The following is a 22065-nucleotide window of genomic DNA, read 5'->3' on the forward strand; positions in this document are numbered from 1 at the left end:
CGTTAGAGACACTAGCAGGAAGGACAGCAGAGCAGCAATGGCTGGAGTTTCTGTGAAAAATGAGGGAAGTGCAAGACAGATCTATTCCAGATAAGAAATTTTCAAATGGAAGAAGGACACTACCGTGGCTGACAAGTGAAGCCAGAGGCCAAAGTAAAAGTAAAAGCAAAAGAGAGGGCACACAAGGAAGCCAAAGCCAGTGGATTGGGAAGTTTATCAAAAAAAACTTGCAGAAGGAAACTAAGAAGGTCATTAGGAAGGAAAAGATGAATTATGAAAGGAAGCTGGTGACTAATATCAAAAGCTTTTTAAGTATATAAAGGATAAAAGAGAATTGAGAGTAGATATAGGACGATAGAAAATGACGCTGAGATAGTGTAATGAGAGACGCAGAGATGGCAGAGGAACTGAATGCGTATTTTGCATCAGTCTTCACAGTGGAAGACATCTGCAGTACACCGGACATTCAGGAGTGTCAGGGAAGTGAAGTATGTGCAGTGAAAATTACAACTGAGAAGGTGCTCAGGAAGCTTAATGGTCTGAGGGTGGATAAATCTCCTGGACCTGATGGAATGCACCCTCGGGTTCTGAAGGAAGTAGCTCTGGAGATTACGGAGGTATTAATAATGATCTTTCAAGAATCGATAGATTCTGGCATTGTACCGGATGACTGGAAAATTGCAAATGTTACTCCGCTATTTAAGAAGGGTGGGAGGCAGCAGAAAGGAAACTGTAGACCTGTTAGCCTGACATCAGTGGCTGGAAAGTTGTTGGAATTGATTGTTAGGGATGAGATTACGGAGTACCTGGAGGCACATGACAAGATAAGCCAAAGCCAGCATGGTTTCCTGAAAGGAAAATCCTGCCTGAATAACCTACTGCAATTTTTGAGGAAATTACAAGCAGGGTAGACAAAGGAGATGCAGTAGATGTGGTGTACTTGGATTTTCAGAAGGCCTTTGACAAGGTGCCACACATGAGGCTGCTTAGCAAGATAAGAACCCATGTAATTACAGGGGAGCTACCAGCATGGGTGGAGCATCGGCTGATCGGCAGAAAACAAAGAGTGGGAATAAAGGGATCTATTCTGGCTGGCTGCCAGTTACCAGTGGAGTTCCACAGGGGTCGGTGTTGGGACTGCTGCCTTTTACAATGTATGTCAATGATTTGGACTATGGGATTAATGGATTTGTGGCTAAATTTGCCGATGATACAAAGATAGGTGAAGGTGTGGGTAGTGTTGAAGAAACAGAGGGCCTTCAGAGAGACTTAGATAGTTTAGGGGAATGGGCAAAGAAGTGGCAAGTGAAATGCAATGTTGGAAACTGTATGGTCATGCACTTTGGTGGAAGAAATAAACAGGCAGACTATTATTTAGATGGGGAGAGAATTCAAAATGCAGAGATGCAAAGGAGTCCTTGCGCAGGACGTCCTAAAGGTTAACCTCCAGGTTGAGTCGGTGGTGAAGAAGGAGAATGCAATGTTGGCATTCATTTCTAGGGGTATAGAATATAAGAGCAGGAATGTGATGTTGAGGCTCTATAAGGCACTTGTGAGACCACACATAAGAGTATTGTGAGCAGTTTTGGGCTCCTTATTTTAGAAAGGATATACTGACATTGGAGAGAGTTCAGAGATTTACAAGAACGATTCCAGGAATGAAAGGATTACTATATGCGGAATGTCTGGCAGCTCTTGGGCTGTGTTCCCTGGAGTTCAGGAGAGTGAGGGGAGATCTCATAGAAACATTCTGAATGTTAAAAGGCCTGAACAGATTAGATATGACAAAGTTATTTGCCATAGTAGGGGAGTCCAGGACAAAAGGGCATGACTTCAGGATTGAAGGACCATCCATTTAGGACTGCGATGCGGAGACATTACGTTAGTCAGAGGGTGGTAAATCTGTGGAATTTGTTGCCACGAGTGGCTGTGGAGGCCAAGTCATTGGGTGCATTTGAGGCAGAGAAAGATAGGTTCTTGATTAGCCAGGGATCAAAGGGTATGGGGAGAAGGCAGGGGAGTGGGGATGACTGGGAGAATTGAATCCGCCCATGACTGGCGCAGCAGACTCGATGGGCCAAATGGCCTACTTCTGCTCCTCTATCTTATGGTCTTATAGCCACCTAATGAAATTATTGATGAGCAGTAAGGGTACTTGAGCTTTACTAGTGATGTGCTAGGCTCAGGATAGCCAGTAAGTACCAGATGGCTAGAGTTTGGCGAGGCAGTAGAACATTACATAAGCTGAAGCCTTCGTCCTTCCCATTCTCTCCCATCAGTCATTTTGACTTTGATTCCACTAGCTACAATTGTTGTATTGGTTTGTCTCCACTCCCTCACCACCGCCATCCCTACTTTTTGCTTTGGAAAGGATAATTGTTCCTCATCACATCAACCACACTGCAGATTCACAAGCCACATTGAGTGGGGTGAAGCTGAGAGCTCTGCAACAGGAATCCTAGGTATCCCCAGCTCTCATCCTCTGAGATAAAGGTCTGGTTTCAAAATGTCAATGACTTATGCATTTCCTACCTTTTGAGGTTCAAGAACAGATTAGGGGAGGGGGATTGGTTCTTCCTGTTTGGTGGTGCAAACAGATTCTAAATGTTTGTGCCTGCTGTTTCTGTGATCTGGAGAGAACCATCCTAAAGATAATGGCTATTTGCAATGTCAGCAATATATCCTGATGCAATGAAACTATTAGATTTACCTATGGTGTTTCTGTGATTTGCATAGAATGTAGCTCTGTATTTTGTGGTATGGGATCCTCTACTGTGTTCCTCAGTTTGGTTATTCTAAGTGATTCTATATCTGCACTAGACAAATCTGCAACAGGCCAATTCTCGGTGAGTGTGGATCAGGGATGAATTGTCTAACTAGGGGCTGATATTGGCTTGTGTAGGAAGTGAATAAAATTTGGATTGTAATGATTGTATTTTGAGTTTGTAGTATGTTGTAAACAAAACTATATATGTGATCCATGCTCTCCCTGCCCTTGGTATTTGAAGCCCTGTGTTGATCGAGGTCAACCATGGATATTGCATCCTAGCTATCTAAGTAATACATAAGCCAGGGCAGTACAATATGGAGATCAAGCTATTGCCTTTGCAGCAGGCTCCCCCTCTCCACACAGCTGATGAAATCAATGGAATGGCAGAGACTGATATAGTTTGGCACCAGTGGTGTCACAGGAGTTGCCAGTCAGCGTTGAACTTGGTATTTGATGAGAGAGTATCAAAGAGTTTCATTCTGACCTCTTCCTTTTTGATTCTGAGGTATCTGAAGTGTTCTAGCTCAGCACCAAATTTCAAAGGTTCCAAGTAAATTTATTATCAAAGTACATATCACTATATAGAACCCTGAGATTCATTTTCTTGTGAGCATACTCAATAAATCCATAGAATAATAAGCATAACAGAATCAAGTAAGACTGCACCAACTTGGGCAGTCAACCAGTGTGCAAAAGACGTCAAACTGCAAGTACAAAAAGAAATTAATATTGAAATAAATAAGCAATAAATATTGAAAACATGAGATGAAGAGTCCTTGAAAGTGAGTCCATAGATTGTGGAAACATTCCAGTGATAGAGCAAGTGAAGTTATCCCCTCTGGTTCAAGAGCCTGATGGTTGAGGAGTAATAACTTGTTCCTGAACCTGGTGGTGTGAGTCCTGAAGCTCCCATACCTTCTTCCTGATGGCAGCAGTGAAAAGAGAGCATTTCTGGGGTGGTGGGGATCCCTGATGATGGATGCTGCTTTCCTGTGATGGTGTTTCATGTAGCTCAATGGTGGGGAGGGCTTTACCCCAGATGGACTGGGCCGTATCCACTACTCTATGTAGGATTTTCCGTTCAAGGGCATTGGTGTTTCTATACCAGGCTGTGATGCAGTCAATAAACATTACCCTCCACCACACATCTGTAGGAGTTTGTCAAAGTTTTAGGTATCATGTTGAACATCTTTATGAGCACCGACATCTTTAATGTAGAAATGTTTAAAAAGCCAACTGTTAACTAGATGCAAATATCATCTGTAAAGATTGAAGTGTATGTCACTGTAAAATTGCAGGCCAACTTTTCTGTGTTTGAGGTTTCTATTTATTCTGCCTTTTTATCTCTCATTCAACAGAAAGGTTTTGATGTTTTCAATGCACTGGATCTAATGGAAAATAAGACCTTTCTAGAAAAGCTGAAATTTGGAATTGGAGACGGCAACTTGCAGTATTATCTGTACAATTGGAAGTGCCCCAGCATGGCTCCTGAAAAGGTACTCAAGAGCAACGAGTGTTTCCTGTAACTATCGTATGCTTATTGACAGATTAAGCCAAACTTTTTACAGCAGGTTTATTAAAGCTCTGGTTTTAGCCTAGCAGTGTGATCTGAGTTGCTGATATTTAGCAAAACCAGGAAGAATGTAACAATATTCTATTGATGTGTTTAAAGAAGGCAGAATTGATCATGTCCTTCACTGATAGACTCAACCTTTTACTGAGCTCCATCCCCAAAAAGGAGGAAGTGTAGTACTTTATATCCTTGAGGATAAAGAAGAAAGTTTAAACACACAACTTACAGTTACTTTGCATGTGTAAAGTAGACCCAAGTGATGAAAGTGCAAATTATGTTAATTGTTTAACCAAGTTGACCTTTTCCTACTGGTTTGGAGTAGCTTAATATTAGACCAATGAAGCTTTAAGTTGTCTGCTGAGGAAAGACAGGATGATTATGGAAAGGATGATCCAGCAGGTCAAGAGCAAGGAACTACCTTCACTGAGAGAAGGATTTCTATGACTGCTTGTAAAGGGTGAATGTTAACAAGAGCACTATGTACACATGTTTCTTCCCATCTCCCTCTGAGAAAGTTAGCATACCCTGGAGAAACTGTAAAAAGCAAATTGGAATTTCAACCAGAACTGCAGAAAGTGATTAGGAAATGCTACATACAGATTGATAGTGGTCCATTATTTGAGGTAATAATGTGAAGGTTAACTCTCATCCTTTGACTTTTGCTCATCATATTCTCTTGTGAAACTCACCCTAATATCTGCATGAATTCCCTGGGTCTAATGATGTTTCCCTCAAACTTGGTCCAACAAACTTCATTTGGCCCTTCCCTGCCACCTCCTCCAACCAGGCTAATGACCGTGCCTGTCACTGCCCCACCCACCAAGGTGTTATATTTTTGTGGGCAGCATGCAATCTTTTATTGATATTCAATTTATTTTTCAACAGGTTGGGCTCGTGCTGCAGTAAAGTTGCTAATAATGGAGCTGGGATGAGCCACCAATCAGCCATATCAGAAATGCATTCTGGCCTGACACTGCTGAACCTGGAAGCTCATGAGAAATGGGAAGGAATGAAGCCCATGGCATTCAAAGAGTTTACAGATTATAGTGTCCTACATACTCATTACTCTGCCCAACTCTGTCAAAACCATATATGCATTAAACACGATTTTAATAAATGGATTAGAACCAGTCAAATTGGAAAAGGCAATGTCAAGCGTGTCCAAAGATTGAAGCAGTGTTTTATATCTCTGAGCTTTGACCAAGATTTCCCTCACCCAAAAATGCCACATTGACAAAAGCAGGTCTAACTTCTTAATATTGTTAGCCGGGTAATTATCAGTGGATGATTGTCTTTTCATGGAGCCTTTGGATGATCTCATTTATGGAGCATGCTTTGAACAGCCTTGAGCAGCAGTTCCAGTGCAAAGGTTCTGCTGGGATACAAATGGGAGTTTTCCAGATTTTAAGAGCTTTAGGGTTCTCTGAAACTGCATATTACCAAAATGTATTGCCTTCACACACCTTTATTATAATGTTTGAGAGAGGCTACCAAGTTAAACATGGGAAGAGTAATTTGCGGTGTTGAAAGGGGGTTGAACCTTGTATTAGGCTTTGGACTTAAATGCAAACACACAACAGTGAAAACTATTGTTTAGCTTAGGAAATAAAATGTTTCCAACATCTAGAAGACAGCAATGCAGTTAAGAATGGGGTATTCTTTCCAAGGTGTAATACTGTATTTTTCCCTCCTCATTCTGCTGTCTTTCTCTTTCTGCACATTCTTAACTTAGTATATATTCTTCTTTCCTGACTTTGAAGTTTTGAAGTGAAAGATCTAAATTGATAAGCTGTGTAAAGTACCCTGTAAAATTGAAAAGGCTATCTGTCCTATCTCTGTGTTGTAGAGAACTTGTTTTTGAAATATGAATCTGGTTCACAATTGACAGTTTGATCATTAGAACTTGGCCAATGAATGAGAAGTACAGGTATCTTATGGTACCATTTGTTCTAAAGTGCATTCTTTTAATGTATTCCAAAGATCTAAATTATCTTGGCCCTTTCAACTACTTGAAGTAGCTCCATTTTTGGATAATTTTCTATTTTAATTTGATTGTAAATCATGTTCTGTGTTCTTTGCTGTAACTTATTTTCAATGGCTACAATGTTCTACAAGGTTTGGCGGCTGTATTTAACATAAGACATGTAGTCAACATTTGTCCTCTTCCAAAAGGAGATCAGTTTTATGCAACTCACTGAACATCCCTAATTATAAAGGATTTAACACTGTCCACAAAACCCCAGCATCTTTTTCAGCCTTCTGAACTGAATTATCAGCATGGTTGAGTCACAAATTATCTGAACATGGGACCTTTTCAAGTAGCCTGATAAGTTGCAGGTAACTGGCATATACTGCATGCAGTTGTGAGTATCCATGGTACCAGTGTGTAGGGGAGACCAAGAAAATATCCAAAAATTGCTACAAAATTTCAAGTTGCTACTAAACTAGAAAATTGAATTCCATTTTAAAATCTGGAAATCTAGTATCAGATTGTTGTATAAGCCCAATTAATTCACTGAGCTATGTTGCAAGAAAAACCTTCCATTGTTATTGTTCAGTTGTTGTGTACTGCTCAAGTCTCATAATTGGATGCAATTATTTATGGGAATCTATTACAATGTGGCGGATTCTAGACTGCCCTTCACCAGTTCTGTTTGGTTCCACCCCACATTAGAAATTCACAATACGTGTTGCCTATGCCAGTGGTACCCATCTTATGAATAATTGATGAAAGCAAAATTAGCAGTTGATTCCTTTTTCAGTCATTGACTTATTGTGATCTTTCTTTCCAGTTTACTAAGCCCCCTAGTTCATTCTGTTTGATGTCTTCCTGATAAAACTGCAGTCCTTGAAGTTCCCATTGCTTTCCCATGTCATTTGTGTCTTTCATGTTATGTATTGTTCACATGCCTTTTAAATCTGGATGAGTAAATTGCTTTCAAATATAATTTGGGTTGCAGGCTGCCAAAGGGTCCAACCATATAGCAGCAAATGTTGTTGAATACATTTTTAACCCTGATGGCTAAGCTTTTAATGTCCTGTACTATTTAAATTTATTTCTTGGTGTTCTTCCCTTCTTTATTCCAAGATAATATCACTTTTTTTTTATTTGAGAAGGAGAAGAAAGCACACGTGCTCAGTGTCATAATGCCAAAGCTAGATTTGGGTAAATTGAAATTATTCCAAAATATGTCTAGGGCTCCATTAATGCAGTGTTCTTGTGCAGATCTATGTTGGAAACAACCAGAACTGTAACCCCCACCTAGCACTTAGCTCATGGTGTCATGACCTTCATGCTGGACCAATAGTCACAGAAATGTTTGGCTCATGTTTGATAGATAAGGAGAAGGATTTTACATGGAGTGGCTGATTAATATGTTCACTTCAGATATGCTGCAGTTCTGTTAAGATTGCATTGATGCTACAGCAAAGAGAGTGTTAGTTTGTGGTTCAATTGCCACTCAAGGACTTGTGCCTCAAGGCTGACACTCTAGCGCTGCACTGTTTGAAGGTCTTTTCAGCAGAAGTGAAAAAGCAAACTTTATTCCATTGCATTGTTTTAAAGGGTCTGGAAAAGGGATCACCTGTGTTGTGGCTAGTATTTAACTTCCATTGTTACCTGGAAATCTTTGGAACCTGCTGTGGGGAATTTGATTACTGTGCTTCCTACATCTTAATTGTTGTTTGTAAAGTATTGGGGTGTTCTGAAAGGATGTGGAAGATGCTTCATAAATGCAAGTCTTTTAAAAGTTCCTTAAATGTATGGTCAGCCTTCCTTTGCTGTCAGCAGTATAAAATCACAGCCACAGAAATGTTTTGTCAAAGTCTATTGCAAATAATTATATTGACAGTGGCTTTCAAGTTCTAACACAGGCATAACCCTGTAAATGGATTTAAATGCTAAGATTATTGGACCTACTGATGAGTATTCAGAGTAACAAAAGCTAAGAATTGAGGGTTTGGTACCATAGAAAGAATATGCCTTAGCATTATCTGAAGCAGCTCACTGCTCAGTCATGTAATGGTTGGGATATCCCAATAACCTTTAAGCCAAAGGAATGAGTCTTATACCTCACAATAGCAAATATGACAAGTGAGATAGCTATTCATTACACTGCTGCCATCTGTGCCATACCTTGTTCCTAGTGACTTCCCTGTGCCAACTGAAGTGATAAAACAATACTTGTAGATACTAAAGTTATGTGAGCAACAAGGATGATTAATACATATTTGCAGTATATGTTCCAACACCTGCTTGGCAGATGGTCACTAAAATTAACCATTTTTCCCTGCATGATTTTCTCACAACACAACAGAATGTGTAAACAGACAATGAAACATCTCAGAGCTAGGAAGGGAGTGATGAAGTTGGGAAAATTACAGTCACTGGGAAGTGGAACTGAGCACATGAACGGAGCCACACACACGCACACACAATGCTGGAGAAGTTCAGCAAGTCAGGCATCATCTATGGAGGGGAATAAACGGTTGGCATTTCAGGCCTCAACCCTTCATCAAATGGGTAAGGTGATGGGGTAAAAGTCACTTGGTCTTTATAGACTTCATTCTAGGATCTTGGAAGGAAATGACATGTCATGGAGTTAAACAGCACAAAAACTGTCCCTTTGACCCCCCATGCACATGCTGACCATTAATTATCCATCTACTGAACTTGATACCTTAGCCATTCAAGTGCTCATTTAGATATTATAGGATTACCTGCCTGCCTCACTCACTGAGGCAGTGTATTCCAGATTGCAGCCATCTTCTGAGAGGTGGGGAAAAAATAATCTTCAGACTTCCACTGCCCACATGAATTCCACCTCAGAAAAATCTGTGCCAGACAGGCTTGCACCCTGTGAAATATTTGACTGAATGTTTTCCATTTCCCAGATTCTCTACATTTGTGGGAAGTTCTACTGGTTAGAAAATTGGTAAATGTTAGTACAAAAAAAGAGGGAAAGACAAAACATAGGAAACCTACAGCACAATACAGACCCTTCGGCCCACAATGCTGTGCCTAACATGTCCTTACTTTAGAAATTACCTAAGGTTAGCCATAGCTCTCTATTTTTCTAAGCTCCATGTACCTATCCAGGAGCCTCTTGAAAGATCCTATCGTATCTGCCTCCACCACCGTTGCCAGCGCCCATTCCATGCACTCACCACTCTCCGTAAAATAACTTACCCCTGACATCCCCTCTGTATCTATTTCCAAGCATCTTAAAACTGTGCCCTCTCGTGTTAGCCATTTCAGCCCTGAGAAAAAGCCTCTGACTATCCACGTGATAAATGCCTTGAAATTTCTGCCTAGTTAACTTGCATTTTACAGAGGAAATTTTAGAAGTTATTATTAAAGATGTTTAAACGGCATTAGAGCCAATCAAAGTCAACATAGCTTTATGAAAGGGATTTCATGTTAACTAATTTAATGAGGTTATTTGAAGAAATGATGTGTGTGTTTGGGGGGGGGGGGGAGGGGGGATATAAACGGGAACAGAGATTAGATTGCCGGAAAGCATTTGATGAGATTCTCCATCACAGGTTGTGGCAAAGACTAAAAGATACTACTGACGGTTAGCTGATAGAACAATATAAATAAATGTCTCGTTCTGTTTGCAATATGTTACAAATTATGTAGAAGAGACAAAAGGCATAATTTGCAGATGACAGATACGCAGGACAGTGAAGAGGACATAGGTGTGCAAATATCTTGCCAGTATAATCTGTGGGAGAATATGAAATTGCCCATTTGGGCAAGAAACATTAAAACAATAAGCAATTCTATCTAAGTGGTGAGAGCACAAAATCCCAGACACCCACATATTTTTTTTATTACAGTGAGGGATGACTCCCTGGGTATACAAACACCAAGGACATTAACTGACAAAACAATTTTTTTTGTTAAGTGGCTTGGATATGTCTTAAACTATGCACTAATACACTAGATTGTCACTTAAAACCACCCCTGATCTAATCCTGGACAATCCAATGAAGTTTATTGTCTCTCCCTGTGTAGGTACAATGGCACAGAATCAGAATATCCCACACCCAGTGGCTAGTTTCTGTGGCTTTAAAGTATCCATAGGTATTACACTATAAACAAGACTTGTTTTTGTTGTTGGAAGTTTGGTTCCTGTTTTGTATTAAATGGCTGCTGCCCCTATTGTTTACCCCCTCAAAAGATGTCCACTGCCTAACATCTACTAAAAAGCCAGAAATGCCATATTTGCCCATTCATGAATTAATTTTCCAAGGTACAATAAGCCTTCATCAAAATGGGGATTAGTGTAACAGGAAGGTGTGGATAAAGAACATCATTCAATGTCACATGACTACACCATCCAACAATCTCTTGGGAGGTCAAAATGAGCTTTCGTAAACATTATAAGTATGGTATCTCATTCTTCCAGAGTAGACATTTTAAAACATCAAAAATCAAATAGACAGGAATTTAGTAGACCAGTTTGAGACTATTTTTATATTTTAACATCCTACCCAACCCAAATCCATCCACTTGAAGTGATAAGATTTCTCTCTGCATGCCTCAGTATTGTCCTTCAGTTTGATGAATTAAGATACATCTGCTCCACTGGGTTTTGTATCCTGTGCTGAGTGCACTGCACTCTTGACTGATGTCTGCCAGGTTCCGAGTGAGAAATTGTGGGCAACTGTAAGCTGTAGAAAAAGCAGGAGTCTGTGCTAGCTGTTGTGACTTTCCTGCAGATTACAAATTGACCTTCCAACATACACAGCAACAAAGAACAAAATTCTGGTGAAACCAAAAATAAGGGGTGAGCATAAAGCTGCAAGGAATATAAAATAGGAAGCTTCTACAAGTATGCAAAATGAAAAGGATTCATGAATACAAAGTCACAGTGAGAGGAAAATTCATGATGGGGGTACAAATAAATTGCAGTTCAATGAAACGTAGACTTTGACTATGTCTATAGAGAAGAGAAACAGACCGTTCAGCACACAATGTCTACTCCAAACATGATGCTAAATTAAACTAAATCTCTTCTGCCTGTACATGGTCCATATCCCTCCATTACTTGTGTATTCATGTGGCTATCTGACAACCTCTTAAATGCTACTAATAGTATATGCTTCCACCACTATCTCTGGCACCTACCACTCTATGTAAAAAGAAAACTTGCCCCACTCATTTTCCTTAAAACGTTCTCACTTTCACTGGTGAGATGAAGGAAGACAACACAAATAACATATCCCAAAGCAAAAATGCAGGCAGGCAAGCAACTTAGAAGGCAGGTTGTATGTTGGCTTTCATCACAAGACATTTTGAGTAAATAAGCAAGGATGTCTTGCTACAATTATACAGGGATTTGGTGAGGCTGTGCCTGGCGTACAGTGTGCACCTTTTCTCTCCTACTTAAGAACAGATATACTTGGCATCGACGGAGTGCAATGAGGATTTACCAGACTAATTCCTGGGAAGAGCAGAAGTAGTACGATGAGCAATTGAGTTGGCCTGTATTCAATGGAGTGTAAAAGAATGAGAGGGGATTTCATTACACATATTTTAGCAGAGGGAGGTTTTAGCTGGTGAAGAGGAGAGATTTCAGAGTAAATTTAAATGTCAAAGGATATATTTATTAAAGTATGTATATGTCACCATATACTATCCCGAGATAATTTTCTTGCAAGCTTTCACAGTATGTACAAATGAATACAATAAAATCAATGAAAAACTACACACAAACAACTAATAGACAACAAAACGTGCAAATACAGAATAATAATAAATAATATTGAGAACATGAGTTGTAAGGTTCTTGAAAGTGGATCCATAGATCAGGACCACTGAGGATTACAATCTCCAGTGTAGGGTTTGATATTTCGGACTGAGATGGGACTTGGATCAGAGAATGGTGAACGTGTGGGGACTTTCTACTACAGAAGACTGAAGGGCAAATCACTGAATATATTTAGGAAGGAAGTACATAGATTTCACCCCTTAGGTTCAGCTGATAACACTTTCTTGTCCTATTTTTTTCTCAGTTCTAAGGAAAAGTCTTAGTCTGGAACGTTAACTTTGTTTCTCTCTAACCCAAGATGCTGCCTGACCTGCTGTGTATTTAGGACTGTGGAGAAAAGTTGAGCAGTTGTAGTGTGTGGAGGAATGTTAGGGCTAAAGGAAATTGGGACGATGTGGTGTAAAGTGGGTTGGGGATGCAGAGAGGGCTGTGGTAAAGGTCGGGGGTGTTGAGAGATGTGTTAAGCAATCAGGATAATAGAAATCTGGAATTTTAGACTTTCACTGCTTTGATTTACAATCTTCTTTTTTCAGTCAGAGTGTTAACTTCCCAGCAAACACTGTCAACCAATATATGACCTTGTTGTGCTCATCCTCTATTTCTCTGAACCAGGCACTCTTCCATCCAGGCCAACACAGTCCCACCTAACCAGAAGCTTTTATTTTCCATAATAACCTTTGATGGAGAACCTTATGAAATGCCCTCTGGTAATCTAAATTGGAACTGTAGTTAAGTAGGATTCATGGTGAAGAAAGCAATACCTTTGGGAGCTTGTCTTGCTTGATGCAGTTAATGGTACAATATCTGGAGGGATGGGTAAAATTATTTGTTGTGTATCTCTCCACTTCTCTATTGAAGGGAATAAGGCCACTGCATTATCCAGTTTAATCTTAGTTTGAGTCGTTGCCAGGTTAATCTCAATAATAATCACTGTGTTCCATCCTTTGAGGGTTTCTGATATGACTGGACTTAAATATGTATTTTATTTAACTAACAAATTCCATAATCTTGCAAGCAGGACAGAGACAGTTCCAGGGATTTATGCAGTTAAATCATCGATGAGCTCACTTTTATCCATTTCCTGAGGTGTTCAAGGGAGCTCCCTAGATACAGAGATGAGGAATTTCTTTAGCCAGAGGGTGGAGAATCTGTGGAATTCAATGCTACAGGTGGCTTTGGAGGCCAATACACTAGGATATTTAAAGTGCAGGTTGAGAGGTTATTGATTAGGAAGGGTATCAAAGGTTATGGAGCAAAAGGTTGAAAGGGAATAATAAATCAGCCATGATTGAATGGAATAGCAGACTTGATGGACTGAATGGCCTAATTCTGCTCCTGTGTGCACTATTTAGTTACTTATTGTGACTTATAGTAATTTTTTCATGCCTTTCACTGTACTGCTGCCACAAAACAACACATTTCATAACATATGTCAGTGATATTAAAGCTGATACTAAACAGTGATATTTAATCTGATGTTTTATAGTACATGATGGAGAGGTTGGAGGGAACTCCCCACATACAGGAGGGACAGATTAGAGGGAGCTTTCTAGATTCAGGGGTGAGAGTTTGGAGGGAGCTCCTAGAAACAAGAGAGAGAGTTAGAGGGAGTTTCCCAGAAATGAAAGAGATGGTTAAAGGGAGCTCCCCAGATACAGAAGGGAAGGGTTAGAGGGAGCTGCCCTGATAAACCAATATCAATCTCCATTTAACCCTGGCATCAGTGTTTTTTGCTGGAATGATCTCAAAGCTTTTAATAAATTCCAGATGAAAAAAATGCATTGTTTCACTCTTGCACAGCTTCTTGGTTCCCCACTGCATTGACACAATAACTTCTTGACATTTTAACTTCCCACTCCCTCTGATCAAAGGCAGTGAAGGGGTTATCCTGATTATTTACCTCATGGCCTAAGTCTGATGAGATAGTTCCTGTGGTCCTATGATCAAATCTGAAGGTTAAAACCCAGACAGGTTGCCCTGATAGACATGATTGCCCCATGGGGAGAAAGCAGTCTAATCCACTGACTCTTCAAATCAACCACACTTTCAAAGCTGACCATCAAGTAGTGCAAAGACTTTACAATTGAACAATTAAGCAAAACTTGTAACATGTTCTATGTGCTGCAGAATTTTTTTAAAATTAGATTCAGCAGTCTGAGATAGAACTAGATAAGCCACTGAATCCCCCTTCTCTGTTTATCTTTCAATGAGGTCACAACTGATCTTCTTCCTCATCACCACTTCCCTGAACAACTCTCACATCCCTTCACTCCCTTATCATCTGGGCATATGCATCCCTGTCTCAAATCTTCTCAGTGACTGAGTGTTCACTGTCCCTGTGTAGAGAATTCTTGAGATTCACCATCCCCAGGGGGAAGGAATTCCTTCTCAGTTCTGTCTTTATTTTGAGACTAACCCCACTTTGAGGCACCCAGCCAAGAGAAATATCACCTGTTGTTAAATTCAGTGAATTCACCCATCATTTGTCTTACTGCTAATGCTGCATTGGTACACAACTGGATTTACGGAAAAGAAAGACTTGCATTTAACACCATACTTTAACTGCATACTTCACAAGCTCAGGTCATCTCATTGTATCCAAACTCCAATGAAGTACTTCTGGTGCATTTATGTGAAGTCAAGAAGCACAATACGCTTTCCACACAGTCAATGAGACAATACAATGAGACAACAAGACAATTAGTTCTGTGGATTTAACTGAGAGATCAACATTCTGCAAAATACTGGCCAGGAGGACTGAATCAAAAGGAAGGCGTTTGTTTGCCAACATCATCTGGGGGACTCGGTATGCATCTGGCTGAAGTGTTTGTGAATGAAAAATAATATGGTCAAAATCATTCTTAATTAGAATCAGATTCAAGTTTATTATCACTGGCATACATCATAAAATGTGTTGCTTAGCAAAGACAAAATTACTGTAAATTACAGAATAAATAAATAGTACAAAACAAAGGAATAGGTAAAGTGTTCATAGGCTCATGGACCATTCAGAAAGCTGATGGCAGAGGGAAATTCAAGCAACACACAAAATTGCTGGTGAACGCAGCAGGCCAGGCAGCATCTCTAGGAAGAGGTACAGTCGACGTTTCGGGCCGAGACCCTTCGTCAGGACTAACTGAGTGTGGGTCTTCAAGTGCCTGTACCTCCTTGCCGATGGCAGTGATCCCCTTAATGGAGAACACCTGCGCACATCTTTGTTTAACCTGGGGAGGCTGATACTCAGGCAGCCACCACACAGTCCTTGACAGATCCGGAGTCAGGTTGGAGTGGCATGGAATGCAAGGTGACTGGGGACCCTTCACTGCTTCAGCCTTCCTCCACCTTCACTGACGTCATCATCTTCCACCAGCTCCATTGCTGGGGTCTCAGTTGCATCGTTCCTTATCTGGAACATCCCCATTGACCTTTACCACCATTGGTGACCCTACCAGGAGCTAAACTCCAGACAGCATCGCTCTCTGGAAACCCGCCACTGCCTGTAAGGAGCTTGTACGTTCTCCCTGTGACTGCATGGGTTTCCTCCGGGTGCTCCAGTTTCCTCCCACAGTCCAAAGATGTACCAGTTGGTAGGTTAATTCAACTAAGTTTAAATATTGAGAAGACAGCATGTCCTGGATAGTGAGGGTCCTTAATAATGGATGCCACCTTCTTGAGGCACCTCCTCTCTAAGATATCCTCCATGGTGGGGAGGGTTGTACCTGTGATAGAATTGGTAGAATCTCCAAGTCTCTGCAGCCTTTTACAGTCCTGTTCCATACTAGGCAGTGATGCAACCAAATCAGGATGCGCTCCACAGTACATCTGTAGAAATTTGCCAGAGTCTTTGGTAATATACCAAAGCTCCACGAGTCCCTTATGAAGTGTAGCTGCTGGCATGTTTTCTTCATGATTGTATCAATGTGTCGGTCCCAGGATAGGTCCACTGAGATGTTGACACCCAGGAACTTGAAGCTGCTCACCTTTCCACTGTTGACCCCTCGATAACTATTTGTTTGACTGCTAATAACTTGGCTGCAGGCCACGCAAGCATCCCACTGCTTTATTACCTACAAATTTTACTTGACAGTCTCATGCACCCGAAGGTGAATAATTATTAATGGCTCAGGTGCACCACAGGGCATCTGCAGAACTTCTGCCACACTGGCGGGTGTCACACACTCGGTGCCTCTGCTCGCTATCCATCTGCTCAGGCTATCTGTCAAGTTAAAGGTGAATGTGATGAGAGAGCGTACAGGAGTGAGATATGCCAACCAGTGGAATGGTGTCACAGCAACAACCTGGCACTCAATGTCAGTAAGACAAAAGAGCTGATTGTGGACTTCAGGAAGGGTAAGACGAAGGAACACATACCAATCCTCATAGGGGGATAGAAGTGCAGAGAGTGAGCAGCTTCAAGTTCCTGGGTGTCAAGATCTCTGAGGATCTAACCTGGTCCCAACATGTCAATGTAGTTATAAAGAAGGCAAGACAGTGGCTATACTTTATTCAGAGTTTGAATAGATTTGGCATTTCAATCAATACACTCAAAAACTTCTATAGATGCGCTGTGGAGGACATTCTGACAGGCTGCATCACTGTCTGGTATGGAGGGGCAACTGCACAGGACTGAAAGAAGCTGCAGAAGGTTGTAAATCTAGTCAGCTCCATCTTGGGCACTAGCCTACAAAGTACCCAGGACATCTTTAGGGAGTGGTGTCTCAGAAAGGCAGCGTCCATTATTAAGGACCTCCAGCACCCAGGGCATGCCCTTTTCTCACTGTTACCATCAGGTAGGAGGTACAGAAGGCTGAAGGCACACACTCAGCGATTCAGGAACAGCTTCTTCTGCTCTGTTATCTGATTCCTAAACGGACATTGAAGCTTTGGACAGTACCTCACTTTTTTTTTAATATACAGTATTTCTGTTTTTTGCACAATTTTTAATCTATTCAATATACATATATAATTGGTTTATTTATTTATTTATTTATTCTTCTATATTACGTATTGCATTGAACTGCTGCTGCTAAGTTAACGAATTTCACGTCACATGCCGGTGATAATAAACCTGATTCTGATTATATTCTAGCTATACGTTCTGAAGTGGCTGACAAGACTTTAAGTGGCAGCCACGGATTCTGCCACAGGTACTCCTCCCACTCTTCACTCTAGGTTTCTGAACTTCCAATATGCTCTTATTGCTGTACTGGATGCTCCTTCTCCCATTTTAATACCACAGACCAGGGATGCCCACAGATTAATGTGGGAATGTTATGCTTCTTCAAAGAAACTTTGAGCATATCCTTCAATCACTTTTTCAGGCCCCTGCTGTCATGGAGCTAGAAGTAGACTGTCTGTCTCAGAAGTCTGGTGTCAGATTTGGCCTGCCCAGCGAAGATCACTGTTTGTAATCAGGTGTGTAATTTCCATCTCAGTGCTGGAGATGGAAAGCTGGGAGAGGACACCAATATCTGTTCACTTATACTGCCACTGATCTTGGAGGACTTTGCAATAGCGAGCATTGACTGTATCTTGACGTTTCTGCTCTAGGCAGTTCAGGTTTCAGAAATGTGCAGGAAAAAAGGATCATTGCTACCTGATGGACCCTGAGTTTTGTACCAAGTTTGAAGCTTTGATCTCTGAACACCCTTTTCTTCAGACAGGCAAAGACACTCACTACTGGCACCTCTAAGGCAATAATGAACTTCACGCCTGACGTCTGCCTTAGCTGGGGACAGCTTCCCAGATATGGCTAGCAGTCCCCCTTCACTAGGCTTTGTTGCTGGAGAGCAGTGTTTTAAAGAGGGGGTATGCTACCATTGAGCTGAGGAGATTGAATGCAACATTTGTCACTTCATATCCTTCGATGAATAAATTAATAACTTTAAACCGGGTCTCTGAAAGTGCATGAGGGCATCATCTGTGCATTGCAGTGCAAGGACTGGAATTGAGGTGACATCCATTCTGAAGTGGGGATGAGGAAAATTGAATAGTTTCGGTGTGTGTGTGACCATTTCTAATCCTAATAGTCCATGTACAAACATATCTTATGCCATTACTGTGGATGATAAATGGATCTGGTATAGTCCTGTGTGTGTGCGCGCGTGCGCGCGCGCTTGTTTTATGCCTGAAGAATCAGTCGTGGTCTCCAGAGCCAAATGAGTTATCAGCAACTACAGAGACACTGGGATAGAAACAGGGAAACAAAATAAACTAATTCTGGAAATCTGAATACGAAGCCACAGGAACTGCTGGGAGTTGTTGCGGTGGTTAATGGGTTACTCCTATACCACTCGGTTAGCCGCTCCCACATGGGAGGAGTTCACATATTGTATGAGCGGTGTTATCAATAAAGTTCAGTTGAATATCCTGCAGTTTGGCCTCCTGGTGTGCTCTGCACTCGCCCTCTGTATCGCGTACAACAGGAGTCAGCCCGTCAGGCAGAATAGAATCAGGCTGCCTCAGACTCTGCATCAGAAAGGTTCTGATGACTTTTCACCTTTTTTAAAAAAGTAGACCAGCACAACAAAATAATCCATCCAGCACAGTAACGTGAGAATTGGTGCAGTGTACGATTGGTGTAGTGAGGACTGCAGCCCATCTGTCTGCTTCTTCTTTGGTTCAGATGAAGATCTTCAATACTAGAGGTGAAGGATGTAGCTGAGAAGCTCCTTAAACTGCACATTATCAACAATGCATCCTTTGGTCACAGCCCACATCTCTACCCACCTCATACCTGCTGCAGTCAACCCCTTAACTGCAATAATTCGATTTGTGTAAAGCTCTTTGCAACTCTACTTAGTTGACAAGCATCAAGTACTAACAAACCAAAGGTTTGGTTAATGATAATTTATTTTATAAACAGTATTGCATACCAGACTGTCACACAGTCTAACTCTGCTTGTATTATTTACATTAATAGTGTCTTATTTTAATCAAAGTTTTTCATAATTTCCTCAACATTCACTTCTTCAACCGCACCTCGCATGTGTCTTCCTGTTATGTACAAATCCACAGTGACCATCCTCTTCAATGCCTTTGGATATCTGACCCTTGCTGATGGAGTGTCCTGTCCTCCCTTCACCACACTTTCCAGTCAAGGGTTGCTGAAACAGGACCACTTACCACATCCCCAGCTCCAAGAGCACAAATTCCTGCCACATTCTCTAATATCTGCTCCTTTGGCCATTGACTGACAGCTTAGCTCAGCTTTGTTGACTCATCCAAACTACCAGGCAACTCTCCTGCAAAAACAAACCCCAGCTTTCTACCACGTCTGTCATGTTCTGCTCCTGAGGCTATCCAGGAGAACAAGAGAAGATCATCACCACCCCCGACTTTCCTTCAAATTCCTTCATAAGCCGCTTCTAAGAACGGCTGCCAATTATGGTTTTAGTATTTTCAATTGACTCCCAGCCATAAGAACTTTGGGAAGAGGGTGTATATACTTTAGGCAAAGAGGGCTTTCCCTTACATCACTCCCAAATGTCTCAGCTCCTGTCCCATGTCTCTCATATCTAAACTGTCCACAAAAGGAAATAGTTCCTAGTCCTGGAAGGGTTTCTGCCCGAATGGTCAACTGTTCACTTCCCCCATGAATGCTGCCAGATTGACTATGTTCCTGCAGCACTTTGTGTAAATTGCAAAGGAAATAGTTTCCCCAGGTGACTGGGAAAAGAACCAAGGGTGAACTGAGGAAAATATTTCTATCCAGTGAGTGGTCATGATCTGACGTGAACACCCTGGGAGGGTGACTGAAAGAGATATAAACATAGCTTTTCAAAAGCAATTAGAAATGTTCTCAAAGGTATTTGCAAGACTCTGGAAAAGAAGAGCTGGGGAAAGGGACTGACTACATTGTTCTTACAAGTAGCTTGCATGATCTTAATAGATTGAATGGCCTCTCTCTGTGCTGTGCCTACATGTCAAATCTCTTACTCATATTAAACACCACCATTAAATCAGCTGTAAAGTTTCCATATTCAAGCAAATTAAAGCTAAATCATTATTACCAGGCCTGCTATCACTCCACCTGATATCATTCTGGTTGCTTTCCAGTTATTGCAACCAGGTGAAGGTCGGCTGGGAGAAGAGGGATGGGTGTTCACTTGCCATGGTTTAACTTGGTATCTTGAAATCAATGAGACTGTGGTTCCCTTAAGCAGAGGATGTTCAAAGTCTGAGCACTCCATCTCAGGAGGATGGTCCTTGCCATTTGAGGAGGTACATCGCTGCCAATGAAGTTTAATCCATTATCACGTGTTTCCATTATAAGGAAAGCTTTGGGAAAATAAACTTGGTTCTCTGAGGAAATGCCAGAGGTCTAGGTCTGGTATTCTTACATTTTATGAAGTGAATTAAGAACTCTACCATTTATATCTTAGAAGATGAGGAATAACAGTGGGGAATTTGGAGGGAGAAAGAAAGTTAAGCAAACTTTTCACCAGGGAGATAATATTTTGGATTAGAGGGGAGAAGGGAATTGATAAGTTTCCAGGAGATAGATGCTTTGTGAATCCTGATTCATGGGGGAAGGTGACCAAACCCTGATCCAAAATGATGTTAAGGAGGTAATGAAAAGCTTTGGCAGGAGAAGGCAAAAGAGGAATGTTCTTGGATACATTATCGAAGCAGGCTCCTCAAAAGACAACATGGTAGGAGACGGGCCAACAAGGAGGTCCACACATTGGGAGCAGCGAGTCTACACTGGGGTCAGAGCCTTACACAACATGTTGGGGTTGATGTATTTGACAAAAGCTTTGAAGCCTTCACCTTGACCTTTAGGATTAGAAGGGGTCCTCGCTGAAAATTCTTGCTCTCAGCTGAGCTTTCCACCCCACATCAAACTGAGTCCCACCTTGGCAAATGTCCCTGACTCCAAAATCTCCCGAGGAAAATTGTTCCCCTGTGTTGACAGTGGGGCAGTATAGGGGACAGAGTGAGGGACAGCATGTGGGACAGGGTGGGGGGTAGTTTGTGGGATGAGGGGAGGCAGGGTGGGGACAGGCTGCTCAGCTGTCTGGAGATAAGCAGCTTTTAGCTGAAGGTGGAGTGAGGGTCCCTGATAGAGAGGGTTTGCGAGTTAGGCCCAATTCAACCACATGACCAGGCCCCAGAGGAAAATGAGGGGCAAGGGGGGCATCGGTTGGTCAGGGCAGTCTTACTGGCTGAAGGTGAGAGTGGTGGTACCCCAGGGAGTACTGCCAGTGGCCACACCTGGCACCTGATACGGGACCTCTGCAACAGACTCACAGAGGGAGGATCTGATCAAACTCCTGGAGAGACCTGGAAGACCCAGAAATGGGCAAGGTTGTCTTTAACTTTGGGAAATGCGACACGACGCTAGGCATTACTGATGCACCTCCAGCCAGTGCATCCCAGACATGGGAGAGCTTTCAAAGTCCAACCACCCATGCAAACAGAACAAGGCCCACTTGCTGCTGTGACCTAACAATGCAGTTCCAGTTTAAAGCCACTACCTGTGTGACTGTTACGATAACCGACTCTATCTCTGTATATACATTGTTGGAAGGTCCCATCATTTTGATTCTAGTTGCCCAGCTCCTGGGAGAACTGAATCAGTTCCTTCAGTCCAGTTGTCAGCTTGTTCCACACTATGCACTCTTAATCCTGACTCGGACAAAGAGAGTGGCAGGAGAGAGGGGCGCCGAGTCCCTGGCCAGCAGGTGGATGTGACGGTAACCTGCAGTGACAAACCAAACACGTTAACTGGGCCATGGCCAAAGGTGACGGGAGAGTGGAAAGGTCACCAACTCTCAGTATGCATCCTCCCTCAGCTACACATGCCCCACAGCTGTGATCTGACCTGAATTCCACCCCCCCAGGAGAAATTAACGGGTGATCAAGAAGGAACCGGGGCAGGATCGTTTCCTTCTGCAGCTGGGACCAGGAGCCTGGCTGGGTGAGGGTGGCAGTGGCGGGGT

At 41.9% G+C, this 22065-nt stretch overlaps 2 protein-coding genes across 3 annotated transcripts in view; one reads left to right on the top strand and one right to left on the bottom strand.

Annotated features, from left to right (window-relative positions):
• Positions 1-8095, top strand: part of LOC140191807 (glycylpeptide N-tetradecanoyltransferase 1-like) — a 95908-nt gene extending 87813 nt beyond the window's left edge. The window contains exons 14-15 of the mRNA XM_072249588.1: positions 4129-4266; positions 5229-8095. Coding sequence (XP_072105689.1) covers positions 4129-4266; positions 5229-5249 — 159 coding nt within the window. The 3' untranslated portion in view covers positions 5250-8095. The remainder of the gene's footprint in view (positions 1-4128; positions 4267-5228) is intronic.
• Positions 8096-18995: 10900 nt separating this feature from the next.
• Positions 18996-22065, bottom strand: part of LOC140191604 (1-phosphatidylinositol 4,5-bisphosphate phosphodiesterase delta-3-like) — a 73919-nt gene continuing 70849 nt past the window's right edge. For both annotated transcript variants that reach the window (XM_072249147.1, XM_072249146.1), the window contains one exon: positions 18996-21824. In XM_072249147.1, the coding sequence (XP_072105248.1) occupies positions 21736-21824 (89 nt within the window). In that variant the 3' untranslated portion in view covers positions 18996-21735. The remainder of the gene's footprint in view (positions 21825-22065) is intronic.

Source organism: Mobula birostris, chromosome X (assembly GCF_030028105.1).
Source record: "Mobula birostris isolate sMobBir1 chromosome X, sMobBir1.hap1, whole genome shotgun sequence".
NCBI lineage: Eukaryota > Metazoa > Chordata > Chondrichthyes > Myliobatiformes > Myliobatidae > Mobula > Mobula birostris.